The sequence below is a fragment of the Marmota flaviventris genome, chromosome 9 (assembly GCF_047511675.1).
Source record: "Marmota flaviventris isolate mMarFla1 chromosome 9, mMarFla1.hap1, whole genome shotgun sequence".
NCBI lineage: Eukaryota > Metazoa > Chordata > Mammalia > Rodentia > Sciuridae > Marmota > Marmota flaviventris.
Genome location: NC_092506.1, coordinates 58,365,513 through 58,386,058, shown reverse-complemented (window position 1 = coordinate 58,386,058; position 20,546 = coordinate 58,365,513). Strand labels below are relative to the sequence as shown.

The 20,546-nt window shown below is 40.5% G+C and overlaps 1 protein-coding gene across 1 annotated transcript; it reads left to right on the top strand.

Moving 5' to 3' along the window:
* Positions 1-710: 710 nt before the first annotated feature.
* Positions 711-7,559, top strand: LOC139701291 (tripartite motif-containing protein 6-like). The gene is made up of 7 exons (XM_027942600.2): positions 711-1,157; positions 1,656-1,751; positions 2,379-2,609; positions 4,895-4,917; positions 6,371-6,471; positions 6,754-6,780; positions 6,994-7,559. The coding sequence occupies exons 1-7, from the start codon at positions 735-737 to the stop codon at positions 7,557-7,559; spliced, it is 1,467 nt and encodes a 488-aa protein (XP_027798401.2). The 5' UTR covers positions 711-734.
* Positions 7,560-20,546: the final 12,987 nt, after the last annotated feature.

Here is a 20,546-nt window from a genome sequence, read left to right as displayed (position 1 = left end):
ATCGATACATGGAGGGAGGAGGAGGTTCTAGATTTTTATTCATCCAATGTTGAGGACCTGTGTGTCAGGCACATTGTGCTGGCTTCCCAGGCTATAGCTGTGAATAAAAAAGTCTGATGTTAGAGAGCTTAACATTCCAGTGGGAATATTCAGACAAGGAAGATACATATCAGGCGGTGAGAAAAAGAAAAGGCTGGTGAGTATGCAGAGAGTGATTCCATGGTAGCTGCAATGTACATTGGCTAGACAGAGCAGACCCTTCAGATAAGGAAAATTCGAGAAGTGAGTGAGTCACACAGATACCAGGGTGAAGGGTCACTCTTGCAGGGGGAAAAACAAATGCAAAAAATCCATAGGCATAGTCTGTTTTCATGCTTTTCACTTTGAGAATGTATTTTGATGTTTTGGAAGGTCAGACAGATGATGGCTCACACAAGGCCTCTTCTCTTCAGGGTTTCCTTTTGTCCTTCCATCCAATAGGAGTAAGAAAAAATAATAATCATCACTCTGATAAGGTGGAAACTGGTGTCTCATATGAGTTGGGGTAAAGAAAGTGTTGGAAATTAGAATGAGAAGTTTGCCCCAAGTGTCGGACCTGTATCCAGCACAGGATAATAAACATCTCCTTTCTTAGCCTGAGCCTCTTTTGTTTGTTTGTTCTTTTACCTAGGATTCCATAGCAGGACCAGCTTTGAAGCAGGGCTGGACAGGCAGGAGACAGCAAAGTAGCTACAATGACTTCAACAGTTCTGGGGGACATCCGCGATGAGGTGACCTGCCCCCTTTGCCTGGAGCTCCTGACCGAACCCGTGAGCACAGACTGTGGCCACAGCTTCTGCCAGGCCTGCATCACAGAGAATAGAGAGGAATCAGAGATGAGCCAGGACAAGGAGCGCAATTGTCCTGTGTGCCAGACCAGCTACCAGCCTAGGAACCTCCGGCCTAATCGGCACCTGGCCAACATAGCGCAGCGGCTCAGAGAGGTAGTGTTGTGCCCAGGGAAGCAGCTGCAGGTAATTCTTTGTGCACACCATGGAGAAAAACTCCAGCTCTTCTGTAAAGAGGATGGGAAGCTAATTTGCTGGCTTTGCGAGCGTTCTCAGGAACACCGTGGCCACCATACATTTCTCATGGAGGAGGTCGCCCAGGAGTACCAGGTGGGAGCCCGGGATAGAAAGAGGACAGGGAGGAGCAGGGTCCTTGGCAAGTTTTAACTTGACATGATGCTTTGATCTAACTTCTTTGTAGTCCACCACGCCCTCACCCTCTGTTTACCCAAAGGATGAGCCTAGAAAATGCCTTCCTGGTCAGGAGTGTAGACTTTGTCTTTTCCTTCTTGCACAAGATTGATTAGAATGAGCTGCTGGGGGTAAAAAGGAAGCCAGTGGATTGAAGGTGGGAAGTACATTGGCAATGAAAGTAAAGGAGTGAAGTTGTTTTGTGGTCAGATTCTTTGCCCAGGAGAAAGATAACTGGCCCATTCTTGTTGATCTCCATCCCTGTGTATATAAGATGATCTGGGCTGTCTCAATTTTTCATCCCAGGGTAGGACAGCCTCCTTCTAAGGTCAGCATGATCTCTGCCTAGTTTATTGCACGTCTAGGTACTGAAACAATCTCGAGTTTGACCCTGTTACCCTGATGTGTTTCTTCCAGGAGATGTTCCAGGAGTCTCTGAAGAAGTTGAGGAAAGAACAGCAGGACGCTGAGAAGCTAAGAGCTTTTATCAAAGAGAAGAGGGCATCCTGGAAGGCAAGAAAGATTCCTCCCAAGGGTATTATAGGAGCAGAGGGCAAAGGAGTCCTGGTTTTGTCTGTTCCTGAAATTATGCCTAGTAGTGTTTCCCTTCGCCTCATCCCTGGCCGCATCCCTTCCAGACCAGAGCATTTCCCATGTGCAGGGGGACTCAGATGGAGTTATATAACGTATCAAAAGTGAACCCAGGTCTTTGAAGCAATCACCTAGCAGAGGAACCAGGGCTAGAAGTTGTCCCAAATTCATAATTCTGGTTCTTATTTTAGTTTGAGTTCCTGGGAATGCCAGTTTAGTCATAGGCCAATAATTAACGACCTTATTACCCCTGGAAGCAGAGGCTGGTACAGAACCAGGAGAGGCTAGAGAGGCTGCCCTGAAATCTAAACCTTTATGGAATTAGTCTATATCTAAAAGGCTTAGATAAGGCATCCTGGGGCTATTGGTCTGAAAACAAAAGAATGGAGAAAAAAAAGAAATAGCTACCACAGATCTGTACCTGCAGGCATTTCCTGTCTCAGTGAGGCTGGCCCAGGAAAGCAGTGCTGAACCTGCCTCCCTCATCCCCTGTGGAAGAGACACTCAGCTCACCCAACAGCAACCCCTTTTTCTTCCTTGATACTGAAGACTCAGATGGAGCCCGAGAGACAGAGGATCCAGACAGAGTTTAGTCAGCTGCGAAGCATCCTGGACAAAGAGGAACAGCGGGAACTGAAGAAGCTGGAGGAGGAAGAAAGGAAGGGGCTGAGCATTATAGAGAAAGCCGAGGAGGAGGTGATCTACCAGAGCCAGTCACTGGAAGAGCTTATCTCAAATCTGGAGCATCGATGCCAGGGCTCAGTAATGGATCTGCTGCAGGTAAGACTTAATGGAGCCTCAAATGTGAGAGTCAAGAAAAAGAAAACCAACTTTCCTTTTTTTCTGGGAAACAGAACCAACAGCTTGGTAGGGGTGAGGAAAACTAAATCCTTTGGCCCAATAATGCCTCTTCCCTTTTGAATGGCAAAGCATAAGGTAATTTTTTAAAATTTTAATTTGTTATATATGACAGCAGAATGCATTATAATTCATATTACACATAGAGAGCACAATTTTTCGTATCTCTGGTTGTACACAAAGTAGAGTCACACCATTCATGTGTTCATACATGTACTTAGGGTAATGATGTCCATTTCATTCCACCATCTTTTCTACCCCCATGCCCCTCCCTTTCTCTCCCACCCCTCTGCTCTATCTAAGTTCATCTATTCTTCCCATCCCCCCCCACCCTAATCCCATTATAAATTAGCCTCCTTATATCAGAGAAAACATTTGGCATTTGTTTTGGGGATTGGGTAACTTCACTTAGCATTATCTTCTCTAACTCCATCCATTTACCTTCAAATGCCATGATTTTATTCTCTTTCAATGCTGAGTAATATTCCATTGTGTATATATACCAAATTTACTTTATTCATTCATCTACTGAAGGGCATCTAGTTTGGTTCCACAGTTCAGCTATTGTGAATTGTTCTGCTATAAACATTGATGTGGCTGTGTCCCTGTAGTATGCTGTTTTTAAGTCCTTTGGGTATAGACCAAGGAGTGGGATAGCTGGGTCAAAAGGTGGTTCCATTCCCAGTTTTCCAAGGATTCTCCATACAAAGCATAAGGTAATTTTAGAGTACAAATGCTATATTTGTATTTATTACTTATGAAGGGCAGTCTAAAAGTTTGTTTGATTTTGTGTGGAAAGACCTCCTATATCCAGTGATACTCAATTGTTTCTCAATCCCCAGATTGCCAGGGAGAACATATCAAACCCTGCCCCCACTTGAAAACCACTGTTTTTCAGGCACCTCCTGTCTCTGTTGCTATACTGGGAATTTGCTCAGTTTAGTCACAGGAAGATGCATGCCAAGCTCAGGTTCTTAGAGGATATATAATTACCAGCCCTTCTTTGCTTTTACTCTCTTCTCTAAGAAAGAATCATTGAGCAGGTTGCAGTAACAGATATTTGAACAGGTTTTGGGGCTGGTCTCTGGTCTAAGTGTGGGTGGTTTGGAAGAATACAAGGTATCCAGTCTGGAAAGATTTGATGGAGGAATTTGAACTGAGACTGAAACTTGAACTGAGTTGAAACTTAAAACGGTTGGTTACTGCATGGAATGATGAGTAAGACTAAAGAGTGGGGGCCAGGTAGACCTATCTTGGAACCTTTAGGCTGTCCCTTATTTTTTGTTCACCTTCTTGCTTTCCTTTCACTCTGCCTTTGCTGGTGAACTAATTATTTCTTTACTTATTCCTGGGTGCTAGCATTGGAATCGTGGAATAGTAATTTTCCACCTTATTGGAGCTTTTCCTCATTCTTATCATTCCACCCTGTCTTTGGGGTCATTCAGGTATACACAGCAGAAATTAGAAAGTCAAATAGGAGGTAAGTGGTCAATTCTGCTGAAATGAGCCAGGAAGTGGCAATAATGAAGGTGACTGACAGGTGGCTAAAAGAAGGCAAGGGGGTGAGATGAACTGGCATGGTCAAAGAGGAGATGTCAGATCGATATATGGTGGCTTTTATGACAGTATTTTGTCTATGTTTGGGGACTAAGTGGCTGCTAGTATCATTCAGGAGGCTGGGAGTCAAGATAGTCATTGCAGTACTAGTAGCTCATTTGCTGGGAAAAAAAAATATATATATATAATCTGCATGATGATAGAGGCCTCAGCAGAAGTACAGATTTTGATAATCATCAATACATGTATGTTAAAATGAAGGCAATGGTTGAAGTCAGCAAAGGTCAGGTAGAAGGTCAGAGAAGATAAGGTTTACAAGATAACCTTTTAAAAGACTCTGAGTTTGCATCTGCAGTAGCCAGAGTAGAATGTCTCTCAAGGTTAGGAATCATGACTTCATTATTCCCAAGGCACAGTGCATGACAAATAATAGGTGGTATAAACATAACATCACACACACACACATACATAATGTAAAAATAAAGGAATAATGATTTGTCTCTGATGTCTTCACATGAGTACTAAGGGTCAATCTGCCCTAAGTTTTTGTCTCGTTTGTGACTATATTCCTTTTGCATCATGACGTGGTAGAAATGGGCTGAGGACATGACCTGTTATGCCTTGGCTTAAACTGTCTTTTTCTTTTCTAGGATGTGAGTGATGTCATGCAGAGGTATGTGTAGAGAACATGAGCTGTTTCCCTTGTGATTTTTATTTTCTATCTCCTCCCTATTTTCTTTCCTCCTCCTGTGATACTAGGGATTGAACCCAGGGACACTCTACAACTGAGCCACACAATCAACCTTTTTCATTTTGAAACAGGATCTCATTAAGTTGCTGAGGGTCTCGATAAGTGGCTGAGGCTGGCCTTGAATTTACAATCCTCCTGCTTCAGCCTCCCAAGTTTTTGAGATTACAGGCATGCATTGCCATGCCCAACTTTTGATTCTCCTGATTAACAAAAGATCCTACTCAGATTTGTATTGTAGTAAATGGGAAAGAGGGGGAAAAAGTCTCAGAGAGGGAAGATTTAGTACTGTGGTGTCTTGAATCACTTGTCACATGAAAATTTGGGGATCGCAAAATAAAGGGAGCAGATTCCATGATAGGAGAATTTGAATGATGGGAGGAAATAAAGTTGTCTGCCATTGAGAAGTACTGTTGCTGACAATAAAGGGTTATAGTGTCAGTGACCCCTGCATACTCTGTGTCACATGACTCCTTTTCCACAAACCTCTGTCTCTGCTTTCATCCCTGGTTAAAGCTACCTCAGCATGCACAGGGATGTTCTTTGCCTCCGCATTTTATTGAGGGAAATTTCCATCTGTGTTGTTTGCATGGGTTTGAGCATTTGCTCTTGGGGCATGAGCCTTAAATTTGCCTTTCTCCACTGGCTTTGGTATAGTCCAGGCCTTAGCACCTAGTTCTCAGATTTCCATTTGTCTCAGTTTCAGTAAAAATATAGACCTGAGACATAAGAAAAAAGTAGTTTTGGTCCCAGAGCTGTTTTCTTCTCCATCACGTAGTATAGAATCTTATCCAACAAGATGACAGACAGCTAAATTTGCCCGCACACCCAGCACCTTCAGGCTCCTTATAGACAATGAAGCACAGAGTCTATTTTCACTCAGTTTGAAGGTGAGGACATCTTGTTTCTCCAGGTGTAACATCCCTAAAGACAATGAATCCTGAGATCCTGTTTTAAAAGCCTTCCTGCTGGGCATCTAGTGGTGCTAGGGCCTAAGCCCACAGACTGAAGGAAGCTCTGCATTGGGCACTTCCAAAGCCCCAGGAGCAGATTCCTGGGTTTTACCTGTCTGCTCTGACATCCACAGCCCTCCTGGTGGGAGTCTGATACAGTACTGATATTTTAAATATTTTGTACCTTTTTTAGAGGTAGCAGAGGATTACCTAGCCAATATTCTCCTCAATTCCCCACTATTTCTAGGAAATAGGAAAAAGAAAAATCATTGCATTTTATAAAAATAACAACAGAAAAACAAAGAAACATGATGCATTAAGAAGTTAAATCTTAAATTCATCAATAGGCCTGAGAGGTGAGGGAGACAGAATTGTGGAGGAACCCAGGGTCACATTATGGAGCTCATAATGTCTGTCCTCCCTAGGAGTGAATTCTGGACCCTGAGGGACCCCCCAGCTCTCCCTACCAAGCTGAGAAGTATGTTCCGAGCCCCAGATCTGAAAAAGATGCTGCGAGTGTTTCGAGGTGAGGAGAATGTAAAGAAAGAGTTTGGATGTGGAATTACTGTAGTGGTAAGAAATAATGAGGATAGAGGGTGTAGTTGCTCTTGGGAATAATGGTGAGGAGGGATGACACAAAGTGAGGGACGGGTTGTACTAAAGATGTCATTCATGCTTAAGGGAAGAGGAAATGACCAGTTCATATGCTCACAGCATTCCCTCGCATTCTGCTCAGTCTGGTAAGGGGAGAGATGTCAGACCCAAGAACCTTGGTTCTATTCAACATATTTTACTCTTTATCTTACAGAGCTGACAGATGTCCAGAGCTACTGGGGTGAGTGGAAACCATGGCCTCTTTGAGTTGACCTGTCTGATGCCCTTTCACATGTTCCACACCCCAAACAAATTCACACATTCTCTCAGGTCTGAGACATTCCTGTCCCCTATCACCTACTTCCAATTCCTCCCAACCATCTCTTCTTTCCCTTCTTTGTGTCACAGGACCCCTGTGCCCATTCTCATCTGATATTTGTACCTTTTCCTACAGTGGACGTGACTATGAATCCCCACACGGCTAATTTAAATCTTGTCCTGTCGAAAAACCGGAGACAGGTGAGATTCGTGGGTACTAAGCTGTCTGAGACGTCCTGTCTGGAAGAACATCATGACTTTAGTGTCCTGGGCTCTCAGCAGTTCTCCTCAGGAAAATACTACTGGGAAGTAGACGTGACCAGGAAGACTGCCTGGATCCTGGGAGTGTGTAGCAATTCCATGGGACCTGCATTCTCTGGCAGCCAGTTTGCTAACAAGCAGAATGCCTATTCGAGATACCAACCACAGACTGGATACTGGGTGATTGGGTTACAGCATAAACATGAATATAGAGCCTATGAGGATGCTTCCACTTCCCTGCTCCTGTCTATGACAGTGCCCCCTCGCCGCGTTGGAGTTTTCTTAGACTATGAGGCTGGCACTGTCTCCTTTTATAATGTCACGAACCATGGCTTGCCCATCTACACCTTCACCAAATATTACTTTCCTACTGCCGTTTGTCCATATTTTAATCCTTGCGACTGTGTAGTCCCGATGACCCTGCGTCGCCCAAGCTCCTGAGTATTCGGCTGCCCCCACTCACAGCTGAGTAGTAACCTTCACCCCGCAGCTCATCTGCATGAGTCTCCTTTCTGATCAGTTTTCTGTGTTCTCACTCCCTTCCTGTTGAACATACACCCAGTGGTGATGTTGAACATCCTTGACCAATGTTAAAGAAGATCAGGGGAGCTTTCACTATTTTATCATTAAGCAGACATCGTATTTGATGGAAAGATTTCTATTGACACACGGGTTCAACTTAAGAAATTCTCTTCTATTAATTGGCTTCAAGTTTTTGTACTAAATGAAAAACTGAATTCAACAGATATCCTGTAGTTATTGAGATAATTGTCATTTTTATTCTGCTATCAGGGACAAGTACATCAGTTTGTTTCAGTTGTTAAATCTACCATAAATTTCTGAAATAAATTATTATTAATCATTAGAGGCAAATAAACCATGTGTCATTATTGCTAACATTTTGTTTAGGTCTTATTTTTATCTGTTATGAAAGAAATTGACCTGTAATTTTATATTCTTATGATTTCTTTTAAAAAATGCAATAATGAGCAAAGAAATTACTGTGTAATTAAATGTAGAATCCAGTGCTAAATGCAAACCGTTGTGATTTCAGTGGCTTTAAGTTCAAAATGAAGAAAGAAATTGTAAATTCATCCTTCCCTCTAACTTCTACCATAAACTTTAGACTTGACCTAAAAATTTAAGGATAAGCAAACAAAAAATGAAAAAGAAATATGCCTCCCAAGCAAATTAAAATTTAAAAAAAAAGAGGGGAGGATGACAAGAAAATGATCAGCCTAATAAAGACTCTTCTCTTGGAATGGGAGAAAAAATGGGAAGCAAAAATATAATTAACACACTTTGAGGAAGAGGGTGATTTTTTTTTTTTTCCCCATTACTCCATATCCCCTTTTATTTATGCCCAGCACAAATAGCAGGTATGAGCCACTGTGATTTTGGTGGAGGGGTGCCATGTGCTTTCTTTTTTGTTTTTGTGATATATGTTTTCTGAGTCAACTATAAACATATTATGAGGTTAATGTAGTGGTGGAAGCTATCTGTCACCATAGCCAGGAGCCACTAGTGGAGTTGAGCACCTTGCATGTGACCAGTCTGGACTGAAACATGCTGTAAGTGTAAAATGCATACTAGATTTTTGACTAAAAATAATGTAAAATATCTCACTATAAACCTTTATATTGTATATTGCAGTGATTATATTTTGGATACATTATGTTAAATAAAATTTATTATTCATCTGTTTCATTTTCCTTTTTTAATGTTGATAACTAGAAAATGTAAAATTACATATTTGGCTCACATCATATTCCTACTGGACAGCTCTGGACAGGACTCTGTGATCAAATTTCTATCCCAAAGGGAGCCCTGGTGTAACAGCCTATGGACCAGGGTATAAATGTTCATTAAAGAGACACATTTTGACAACGACCCCTCCCCCCAACACACACACACACACTAAGGAATTTTTATAAAGGGTAGTGGTAGAGGAAAGAAATTTTCAATATATCCCCAAAGTCAACTTTTGAAAGATGATAGTAAGGCAAGAGAATATGTAACTACTGCATTTGGCCCCTGCCTTTAGCCTTAGGTCTGTTGGGCACTTGGAGCTCCTTCATGGATTGAGAAAATACTAATTCATCCTCAGGACCAACTCTGATGTCTGGGATAAGAAGAATCCGCTTGTACTAGTTGGTTCTAGTGTATAGTTTCATTTGGGAGATAAATCTGTGGAAGGTCAGAGACCAGATAGATACTCCTCATCCTGATCTGCATGTCAATTGGAAGAAATAGGAAGGAGATAAGAGTGGGAAGACCAGCGCCCAAGGGGCTGGTGGAAGTTTAGGGAGAAATCTCCCTCAGTAATTGTTGCCTTCCCACTTATTTTCCCATGCAATAGCTCCAAGATAAAAGGATTGACCAGCTCTGCTCTACCTACATAGTAAAGCTTAAATTCACGTGGAGAATCAAAAGAGATCAGTCAATGACCTTAAATAATTATAAAAATAGAAGTACTACCTGAGATTCTGGGGAAGGTTTGCCCAAATAGACTTAGGGAAAATCATTAGGGTAAGTTGGCAACATTGATCCTTCCCTGTATAGGGGGGAAGAGGTTTTCCTGACCTTTGCAATTTTTGGTGTGTTAGAGTAGGATAATGTACTCTAAAAATAAAATTTTATTTATGTATAATGGATGAAATACTGAAGAAATTTATTTCTTGCTCATGTAAGAATTCTAACATGAGTGTTAACTAGTGGTGAGTGTCATTGTTCCATGTGGAATTTATGGACCATGTAGGATTTCTTTCATCCTGTGGCTCAGTCATACCCAAGGACCATATTGTTAGCATCAATATGGTAGAAGGGTTAATAAAATTCAAGGAGGCAGCTTGCTTTTTAAATGCCTACTTCATATATGGGAGTCATAATTTCTGCTCATTTTTTGTTGCTAAAAATAGTCATGTGGCCATACCTAACAGAAAGAAGGGTTTTCTTTCTTTTTCTTTTTTTTTGTAATCATATACTATCAAATCTCAAAAGAGGGAAAATTTTTGGTGGAGACACAGTAGTCTGTCACAAGGGAACCCTAAACATTCTTATTACTGAGGACTCAGGATCCCAGTTCTTTGTGGAGCTTTGTTCATTCCATCCCACAGCCTATAGTGTAGTTCTTAAAAGAGAACTCTGTGGCCAGAATTCTAGGTAAGTGACAGTTTTCTTAATGTTTCCTAATAAGTGAGTCTTGGCTAGAACTGGTATTTAAATTTGATTCAACTTAAAAGGATAGATTGTGAGTGTGTGTGTGTGTGTGTGTGTGTGTGTGTATAAGAGACAGGAGCTTTCTTAACATCTTTGTTTTGATAGAATGTAGGTACTTTTCACATATTTTAAGTATATAATTTGATAAGCTTTGACTGGTGAAATCATGACCACCAAGATAAGAAAGATATCCATCACCTTTAAAAACTTTCTCCTACTCTTTGGTGAGTAACCTGATCTATTAACCATGTATTTTTTCTACTTATGTTTTTTTCTTTCTTCAGCAACATTTTATAGTTTTTAATATATACATTTTTATCATCTTTATACCATTTCATATTTTGATGCTATTGTATTTGTTCAATTTCTAATTTATTATAACTTTCTAGAAATATAATTATGTTTGTATGCTGATTTTACATACTGAAATCTTGCTAAAACTCATTTGTTAGCTTTAGTAGTTTTTAACACTTTCATAGAATTGATTATATAGGTAATTATGTGACATTTATTCACCAAGAAAATTATCTAAGAAATTTTATATATATAATTTTCTTGGTGAATAAATGGCACATAATTACCTATGTAATATATATAATATTATATATAAAATTTACATTTAATATTTTTATATATTTATACTATGTATATTTGTTTCTTTGATGCTAAGGATTGTTTAACCACTGAGTCACATCCTCAACCCTGTCTTTTAAATTTTTTTATTAAGTTTCTTAGGACCTCGCTTCATTGTTGAGGCTAGCTTTGAACTTGCGATCCTCCTGCTTCAGTGTCCTGAACCATTGGGATTACAGCATGCACCACCATGTCAAGCAATATACATAAATAAATCATTTATTTACTCATTTATTTTTTTGAGATGGGGTCTTCTTATGTTGCCTAGGCCAGCCTTGAATTTACGGGCTCAAGTGATTATCCTGCATCAACCTCCCTCCCAAATAGCTGGGACTACAGGTATGTGCCAATGTGCCTGGCATGTGTGTGTGTGTGGGGGGGGGTGCGTGTAAGGTGTAGATATTTTATAGTCCGTTAGTGTGCTACACTGTATTACTTTATTTTCAAATGTTAACCCTACTTTTTATCCCTAGAACAAACCCCACTTTGTCATGATGCATTATCTTTTCCATGTGTTGTTGAATTTGATTGCTAAAGTTTTGCTCATTATTTTTGCATCTGTGTTCATGAGGAACAGTCTGTAGTTTTTGTTTGTTTCTTTTTTATGTCTTTTTTCTGGTTTTGATATCAGAATAATGCTGGTCTTGTAGAATGAATTATACAGAATTCCTTTCTCTTCTATTTTATGAAAGAACATGTGTACCTTCATCATTTTTTCTTTTATGATTGGAAAAATTCCCCATTATGTTTTATCTCAAGAAGTACTTTAATAGTGAGACTCTAAGTTGCCTTTATTCTAGTAAATGTATATGCTAGGTTCTCTACAGCTAATTATTTAATATAATCTTGATAGATTCCAAGAAGACAAGGAGATTGAGTTGTATTTTTTATTAGTGTCTGTCAAGCCTCAAGAAGTTTTTTTCTTTTTTTTATTCTATGTCATGCAAGTTTGAGGCCAGCCTCAACAATTTAGGGAGATACTATCTCAAAATTAAATTTAAAAGAGCTGAGGAAAAAAAGAGATCCTCAGTACTTAAAAAAAAGAAAAAGAAACAAGAAAGGAAGAAAAAGAAAAGAAAAGAAAATCATCACTTTATAAACAATTCTATTGTAAAACAAAATTTTATTGTGATCCTATTCCCAACTTTTTAAAAAAAATCTCATTGACATACTAGTTTAAAACTGATTTGAGGTGCACATGATTAGTATGTGCAAGTCCCTGGATTCAATAACAGCACTAAAACACACACACACACACACAAAAAAATGATTGGATATTCTTTTTCCAGATGTAGTTTTTATTTGTTTTAAAACAACTTATTCTCCCTGATGCAGTGGTGCATACCTATAATTCCAGTGAGTTGTATTTTCAGGAGGCTGAGGTAGGAGGTACAAGTTTGAGGCCAGCCTCAGCAAATATGTGAGGCCCCAAGCAACTTAATGAGACTCTGTCTCAAGATTTAAAAAAAAAAAAAAAAATATATATATATATATATATATATATATATATATATGTGTGTGTGTGTGTGTGTGTGTGTGTGTGTGTGTATGTGTGTGTGTGTATGTATGTATGTAAAGGGTTAGGAGTGTAGCTCAGTGGTAAAGCACCCTTGGGTTAAATCCCCAGTACCAATCTAAATAAATAAGTAAAAATTAAAATAAAAAACTTACTCTGATTGGTGTCCTTTCTGATGTTTGATTTAGTGCCTGACAATGTTTTTTGAAAATTATTTGCCGTTATTACTTTAGATATTTCTTCTGATCTTTCTTTTCAGAATGCAAATCCTGATACTTTAAAAATTATTACCAGGTGGGGGTTGTAAACCAGTGGTGGAGCAGGTGCTTAGCACTTATAAATCCTTGGGTCCAATCCCCAGCACCACCAAACAAAACAACAACTGATTATCGCACACACAAGGGAGTTTTTGTCTATTCTCTTCAAAGTATGTCTCTTCTCTTCAAAGTATTCCATTATGCATATTATATCTTATGAAATTGTCTCTTCTTATATTCTCCATTTCATTTTTCTCTTTATATTTCAGTGTAGAGAATTCTAATGGACATCTCTTCAAGTTCACTGATTTTTCTTTGATCAGGTCCAGTCTTTCTTTCCTTTCCTTCCTCCCACCCACCCTCCAGTCCGTCCTTTCCCTCCCTCTCTTATTTTCTTTCTTTCTCTCTCTTATTTTCTTTCTTATTTTTTTGAGACAGGGTCTCACTGTGTTGCCCAGACAGACCTCAAACTTGCAAATCATGACCCTCCAACCTTAGCCTCCCCGGTCTCTGGGATTATAGTCATGCACCACCGTGCCTGGCTTGATGTCTAGCCTTTTGATGGGGTTTGGGCCACAATCCCAAAATATGCAATCCTGTTTTTTAGAATAGTGATAGACATCAAAGGTATTTTTCACTTCTGTTACACTTCAGCACTTTCCTATCTCAGTTTCCATCTCTCTGATTGCATTACCTGTCTGTTTTCTTCATGGGCTTTTTACATTATATTCCTTGAAGTACTACTTAATTATATATTTACGTTCCCTGTCTGATTATTCCAAAATCCATGTGAGATCCCGAATCCTATTGATGCTTAGTTTGTCCCTTCAGTGTTTTTTTCTTGCTTTTGGCAAGCCTCCTATTTTTGTTGTTGTTATAAACCTGATATAATGCATCAAATAAGAGGAATTTAAGAAAAGGCCTTTTGGTGTGAGATTATATGTTATGTGACTAGGAATGGACCTTGGTTATAGCTGTAGGGGTGCTAAAGACTTCCGGTTCCTTTCTTATCCTTGCTGTTTGTTACTGTGGTAGTAGGGACTGAACCCAATGCCTGGAACACAGGAGCTACATTCCCAGCCCTTTTATTTTATTTTCAGACAGGGTCTCACTAAATTACTCTGGCTGATCTTGAATCTACCTCAATCTTCTCAGTAACTGGAATTGTGTGTATGCAACAGCCTATAATTTAAACAGAACACATGAACCTCAGAAATGGTGCCCTCTACTGACAGGATGATGAAGCTGGTAAATTGCTTCCTGTTTTTCTGTTTTAAGCAAAAAGACCAGAGAAGAAAAGGATCTGGACTTAACATAAAAAGTCCAATGGGTTATTTCACTTAGCCTGATTTTCTCCATTTCCACGTGGAAGCTAACGCAAAATAAGGAAAGATGGAAGTGGGGGAGGGGATGAGATATCATAAAGACAGAGGGAAAATCAGTGGAGTAAAAGAAATAAAAGAGAGATAAAGGAAGGAAAAGAAATATGGATTGAATCTAACAGAATCATATCCAATACACATATAAATGTACCATCGGGAATTTCATCTTTATGTACATGTAGAAAGTACTAATGAAGAATAAAAAAAATAGCTGGGTATGGTGGCACAAACTTGTAATCCCAGAAACTTGGGAGGCTAAGGCAGGAGGATTGCAAGTTTGAGACCAGCCTTAGCAATTTAGAGAGGCCCAAAGCAACTTAGCGGGACCCAGTCTCAAAATAAAAAATAAAAATAAAAAAGGCTGGGGATGTGGCTCAGTGGTAAAGTGCACTTGAGTTCAATTCGTAGTACACACATAAACAAATAAATAAATAAATAAATGTTAGGTGCAGGACAGGCTGAGTAAGTTGTCTGCAGGGCATGCCAAACAAAGTTAGCTGCAGGGTGACCTGGCCACTCAAACCCTCTGTCTGGTTCTTTATCACCTGTCTGCTTCAAGCCCAAACACCCAAGCCCCCGCTCAAGGCTGAGCACTCAACCCCCCCCCCCCCCAAGGCCAAACACTTAACCCCCTTGTGAGCCAACAAGGCAGCTTGCAGATCCAGAGACCTCATTAAATTTGGGCTATAAAAACTCCCTCCTGCAGGGCCCCTCTCTCTCTTGCTATCTCTCTTACTTTCTCTGTCTCTCTTGTGCGCTCTCTTTCCCTCTCTCTCTCTTCTCTTTCTCTCTTTTCCTCTCTGTTGCACTGCTGCAATAAAGATCTCTTGGTTGCTCTGAGTGTTGTGGTCACTTTTCTTTCAATAAGGAGTAAAAAGAAGATCAGTAGAATAGAGGAGGGAGAAAAGGCAGAAGGAAGGAAAAGGGTAGGGGAATGGAGATTGAAATCAAATTCCTTGTATATATAATTTTGTCAAAAGGAACCCAGATACTATGTATAATTACAATGCTCAAAAAAAAAAAAAAAGTGTTGGTAAAGATGGCACCTGGAGTGCTTCTCTTCCGGGAGCTCAGGTCCATGACGCACTGAATGGCGCGTGAACCGTCACCTCCAGTCCCTGAAGTGGCGCGAACTCTCAGCCAATGAAGAAGTAACAGCTCATTCACCTTACTCCTCCTCATCCTGTGTTAAGCCCATAAATATCAACAGGGATATTTTTGTGTATAAAACTGCTGCAAAACCCTGGGCTCTTACTCTCTCTCTCCTCCTCTCACCCTCTCTCTCTCTCCTCCTCTCACCCTCTCTCTCTCTCCTCCTCTCACCCTCTCTCTCCCTTCTCTTTCCCTCAATCATCAACTCTGAAGGTCTCTGTGGCAATCATGCCATCCTGTATTGCAGGGTTTTAGGACTGTGTGGGTGAAAAACCAGCCTCTACCTCAGAGCAAAGCCTGTCCAAGGAAGGGGGCGTGACCCTTGTCCTTGGAAAGACCCACAGAACACTCCTGGGCACATACCCACCCTGCTGAGTTGTTTATCTACAAATAACAGGAGAGATTTGCTGGGCCAGGTGTCCCTGACTCAGTCAAGCTAGGTGGGGACCCATAGCAACCCCCTAGCAGCCACCAATCAGCATGAGACAGGGAAATACCTGGGATGCCAGATGACCCTCCCAGTAGTTTATGGTGGTTGATAACATGTTGGGAAACCATGTAGTTCAGCATACTCCCCTCATGGCTTAAACCAATCAGTTCAAAGGAATCCCCCTCTTATACTAAGCAATCACCCTTACCCAACTTGTTCCTGCCAGTGAATGTGCTAATCATGTTTTAGAGTTGTTTTATGATTTTCCCACGGTGTGTGATGATTTGCTAAGAGATGCTATGATGTATGTGAAGTCCCTGCCCTCCCCAAAGAGTGTATAAAACTGCTGCAAACTCTGGGCTCGTGTGGAGGACTGAGCTAGCTCGCAATAAACACCTCTTTGCTGCTTACATCGATCTGGGTCTCTGGTGGTCTTTTGGGGGTCCCAAATTTGAGCATAACATGGGGTTAAGTTTGGGTAGGTTTAGGAGAATCTCCAAGCATGAGCAGTCTTTAACTTGAAGGATGGTTATGGGCAATGTGAAGGCAGCAGTACCCAGAGCCATCACCAGGGGGCGAACAGAAGTTTCTCAGCCCTTGGATTTTGAGTTGGTATACAGGCATCATTTATATGAAATTCTAGAGATCTTCCATTTTTGTGAGAATAATGCTGGGTAATTCTTGATCCTAACCCCAGCCCCATATTTTTTTGTTTGTTTGTTTTATTTTTAAGATAGGTCCCCTCATCCATTCCCTTCCACAGTACCTCTCTTTGAGGTCTTCATCCTCCCTATTCCAGTGAATCATCTATTCTCCCTGTGGTGGGAAGAGGGGAATGGTTTTTCTCCTTAGGCTTGCTTTGCCACTGACACCATACACTTGTGTTCCTAGATCCTAAGTGTTGGAAATTATTCTTGGGGATATTGAAAAATGCTTCTGGGCATGCCCATGTTGCACTGGGCCAAGTTTACTCTAGGTCATCTAACAGAGTCAGAGTGGTTCCGTAACCTGTAACCTTGCCTTGGTTCTCCAAAGAGTTTTAACTGAAACAAACAAGAAACAAGTAACTACTTTGAAGATAAATTTTATTTTGAACCAGTGTCTCTTTTAAAGGAAAGACAGCTTTCTCTTCAAGTGTGGGAGTTTGCTTCTCATGGTGACCATCTTGCTTAGTGCCCCTCATTTAGCTGCTAAGACCATCGCATTCCACCCCCCACCCCACCCCACCCCACCCCCAGCTGTTTCCCCTGAGTCATTCAAATTATCACTAGCTGGTATTACAGGTAGAAACAACTGCACAATTTGAAGTTTAAAAAAATAATCCCAGCTCCTTCTGTCTCTAAATTGCTGTGTGTGTCTCCCCCCCCCCCCCATACAGGGGAGATTTCTTTTTTTTTTTTTTTTTGATAGAATATATACTAAAATAATTTTTAGTTTAAGTAAGCAAACATTTTAAACATTTTTAAAGAAGACAGAGAGTAGCAAATCAATAACATTGCAAATGAAAAAAATGGTTCATTACAGATAATTAAACTGTTAAAAAAAGTACTGTACAGCTCTGTGCTAATAAGCTTCAGAAACTTCTTGGAAAATAGTTATATGAAAATTAAAATGTCCAACCAAAAAAAATCAGAAATGTTTCCGGAGGAAAAATAATTAAAAGATGTATAAAATTATTTTCCACATATGTAAGTTCCAGACTTCTGAAGCAGTTTTGCAAACAGAAGCCAGCTGAGAAAAGAGCCCTGTACCATTCTGCTCTGGGAGAATTTGGGGATTGAGCAAAACAAGCTAGAGGGACCTGGGAAAGCCCAGGCTTTTCTTCTGCACTGGTGTAAGTAGATAAATCCCAGATATTTCTCTGTGCCTTGAGGATACATCTCTTTTCCCCTCTTTCAATCTCTTCTCTATTTAACCATAGCTCCAAATATAACCTATGGAATACTTGCAGATTCTTGAATGGACCAAACTTGCTTATTTTTATTTCTAGATCATTTGTTTCTCCCAGTATCATGATTCAGTTGAGAGTGAAGCAGCAGAGGAACTGTTGATACCCCAAAAGTGATATTTTTTTTTTTTTTTCCTTTAACATTTGTGAGTGGATGGGGCTGGGGATGTGGCTCAAGCGGTAGCACGTCCGCCTGGCATGCGTGCGGCCCAGGTTCGATCCTCAGCACCACATACAAACAAAGATGTTGTGTCTGCCGAAAAAAACTAAAATAAATAAAGAGAGAGTTTAAAAAAAAAAAAACATTTGTGAGTGGATAATAATTAAGAAGATAACAGAAGCTAAAGACAGGACATGGTTATATGTCTGTTGAATTCATAGAGAAATGAATTAAAAGAAAAATAGAGGAAAAAAAATACTGAACAAAATAATTTTTGTTTTTGGTACTGGGAATTTAACCCAGGAGCACTTTATCACTGTGCTACATTCCCAGCGTTTTTTACTTTTTGTTTTGAAAATGGGTCATTCTAATTTGCTTAGGACCTCACTGAATTGCTGAGGCTGCCCTCAAACTTACAATCCTCCTACCACAGGCTTCAAGTTTCTAGGATTTCAGGAATGTGCCACCCACCACACCCAGCATGAACAAACTAGGAATGAAAAATTGGATGTCACAGTGAAGTGGGACAGAAGACACTGGACACCTGAGGAATTTTCAGGAAGCAGGCTTATTAATTGTAGGGTCCAGACAGGCTGTTGCCTAAAAATTCTCCCCTGAACAATGAGGATAAAAATCCTTTGAATTTTATACCCCAGTTTTGGCAGGGGTGGGGAGCGGGTGAGGGGGAGGTTCATATGACAAGCACTTTTCCTTCTATACTCTAGACAGAAGTCTCACACATTTTTTTTTTCTGCAAACCTGACATGTATAAACAAAGAGGAAGCTACAAACCACAATGCCTTCTGTAGATTTTTGCTGATAGCTGATGTTCTGTCCAAAAAGCTCTCTGATAAGAAGAGGAACTAACTTATATGCCACAAATATGGTGGGGGTTTCTGCTTAATTACGGTAAGTGTTTCTGGGTGGGGGTGTCTGGCCTGCTTTAATAGAACTCATGGGCTTAGTTAGTAAACACATCTCTGTTGGCAGCAGGTCCACCCTGGCCCCTGGAGCCCTACCTCCACTAGTTTGTTCTGCATGCCAGTGTGGCCAGCTCACAAGGCCATGGCGAACTTGCGGTTTTTCTGTTCCTGCTTGTCTGTCTGAGACATATGTATCCCACGGGAATGCCTTGACCTTTTCTGGTCTGATGGACTTATTGTTAAGGGAGGTTTCGGTACCTGACAATAATAGATGTGGAAACTAAATTTCTCCCCCCTCCCTCCTGCTTTTGGGTAGTTTTCCACTTCTGCTGCTTGGGGTATAAAAAAAGGTGTGTTAGCAATAAAGATTATTATTGACTCCTGGATGAAGAACCTTGGTGTCCTGTGTGTCCTTTAACCTCGCCGTCCCTCGCCGGACTCGGCTCCCTTGGCCGGACGCGGCACATCTCAACTAATGATTTAACAAATCTGCCTAATGATTAACTATCTAAATGATATGAGTTACCAATATTGAACTAAGGAGTAGAAACTGGAATGGGAGAATAATATTTGACTCCATTAATGTGAGCCAAAACATATGTCCAACTTTTTTGGATGCAGTTTTTTTTTTTTTTTTTAATGGGACAGTTGCTAAATTTCCAACAAATTTGTTATCGTCCTTCTCCCTGGGACTTTCTTTGGGTCCTAAAGCATGAGTAAGATTATGAAAGAGGCCAAAAGGACAACTATACCTCCTCAAGCAGTTTCCAAAGGTAGCACTGTTCATTCTGCATCAAGATCTTCAGGAGGAAGTAAGCAAGGATTTTCTCAAATAAAACATAGAAAATGAATCCATCAACTTAAATTCTCTTCATGAAATCACAATGTGCTTGCATAATCCTGTATACAAGAAGAGGGGTGACTTTTCCAGTTCAGGATTCCTCCCCATCAGAAGTTTCAAGCTTACCTCATTTTCAAAGCACTCCTCTTTGTCTAGGGCCCAAAAGACCAGTGTCAGTATGAGAGGCCAGTAACTCTCAGCCTGATTCACATAAGGATCACGTAGAAAACTTAATTTTCTTTCATAGTCAAGGTTATCCAGGCACATGTTGAAGCCAGATTTAAAATTAGGTAGTCAGTGTAGTTAGGTAAATCGGGTCTAATATCAAGTAAGATTCAAAATGAAGGCCATGTTGAGAATGAATTCTGGGAAAAGCTGAATAACTCTTGGGATATTAATGAAGTCCGGGAAACGCAGGACAACTCATGGAATGTTAATGTCCCCAAGGCCCAGAGCCTATCCCAAAGAAGTGTTAATGAAACAGCTTCCAGCAAACTTGAAGATGCCAACTCAAAAGTCCTTCCTGCCCAGATTACTTCTTAGGCCCACCTATGCCCCACCCTTCGGGCCTTCCCACCTACATTCCATCACTGAAAGAACTATAAAAAGGGGAACACATTCGACCTTCAATGGATTCCACCTCTTGGGTCCCCTTCTTCCTCCGGGAGAAGTCTTTTCTGCTGTCCTTTAATAAACTTCTGTTTTCCACTCTGACCTTGCCTCGGCGTGCTTCTCTGGTGTTATTCTTCAACATTGGGGAAGCAAGGACTCATCACCGGTCAACAGAGGTAACATATTGGAGGTTCCCAACCAAGATTCTACACCAAAGTAAGCGCCTCTCCACGCACCCCATGTCTGTCTGAGGTGCATCTTTCTTTCTGGAGGGTAAGGTGGGCACTCGATGGCTACTTAAACACAATTAGTGCAGCCGCTTCAAGACTTCAAGACTTGGGTGAGAGGTTTCCTG

Excerpts from the sequence above, each read along its gene's own strand:
- LOC139701291 (XM_027942600.2), top strand. The coding sequence starts at position 735 with ATGACTTCAACAGTTCTGGGGGACATCCGCGATGAGGTGACCTGCCCC. Across the intron at positions 2,610-4,894 it reads CAGTAATGGATCTGCTGCAG|GATGTGAGTGATGTCATGCA; the intron begins GTAAGACTTAAT and ends TTTCTTTTCTAG. Across the intron at positions 6,472-6,753 it reads GATGCTGCGAGTGTTTCGAG|AGCTGACAGATGTCCAGAGC; the intron begins GTGAGGAGAATG and ends TTTATCTTACAG.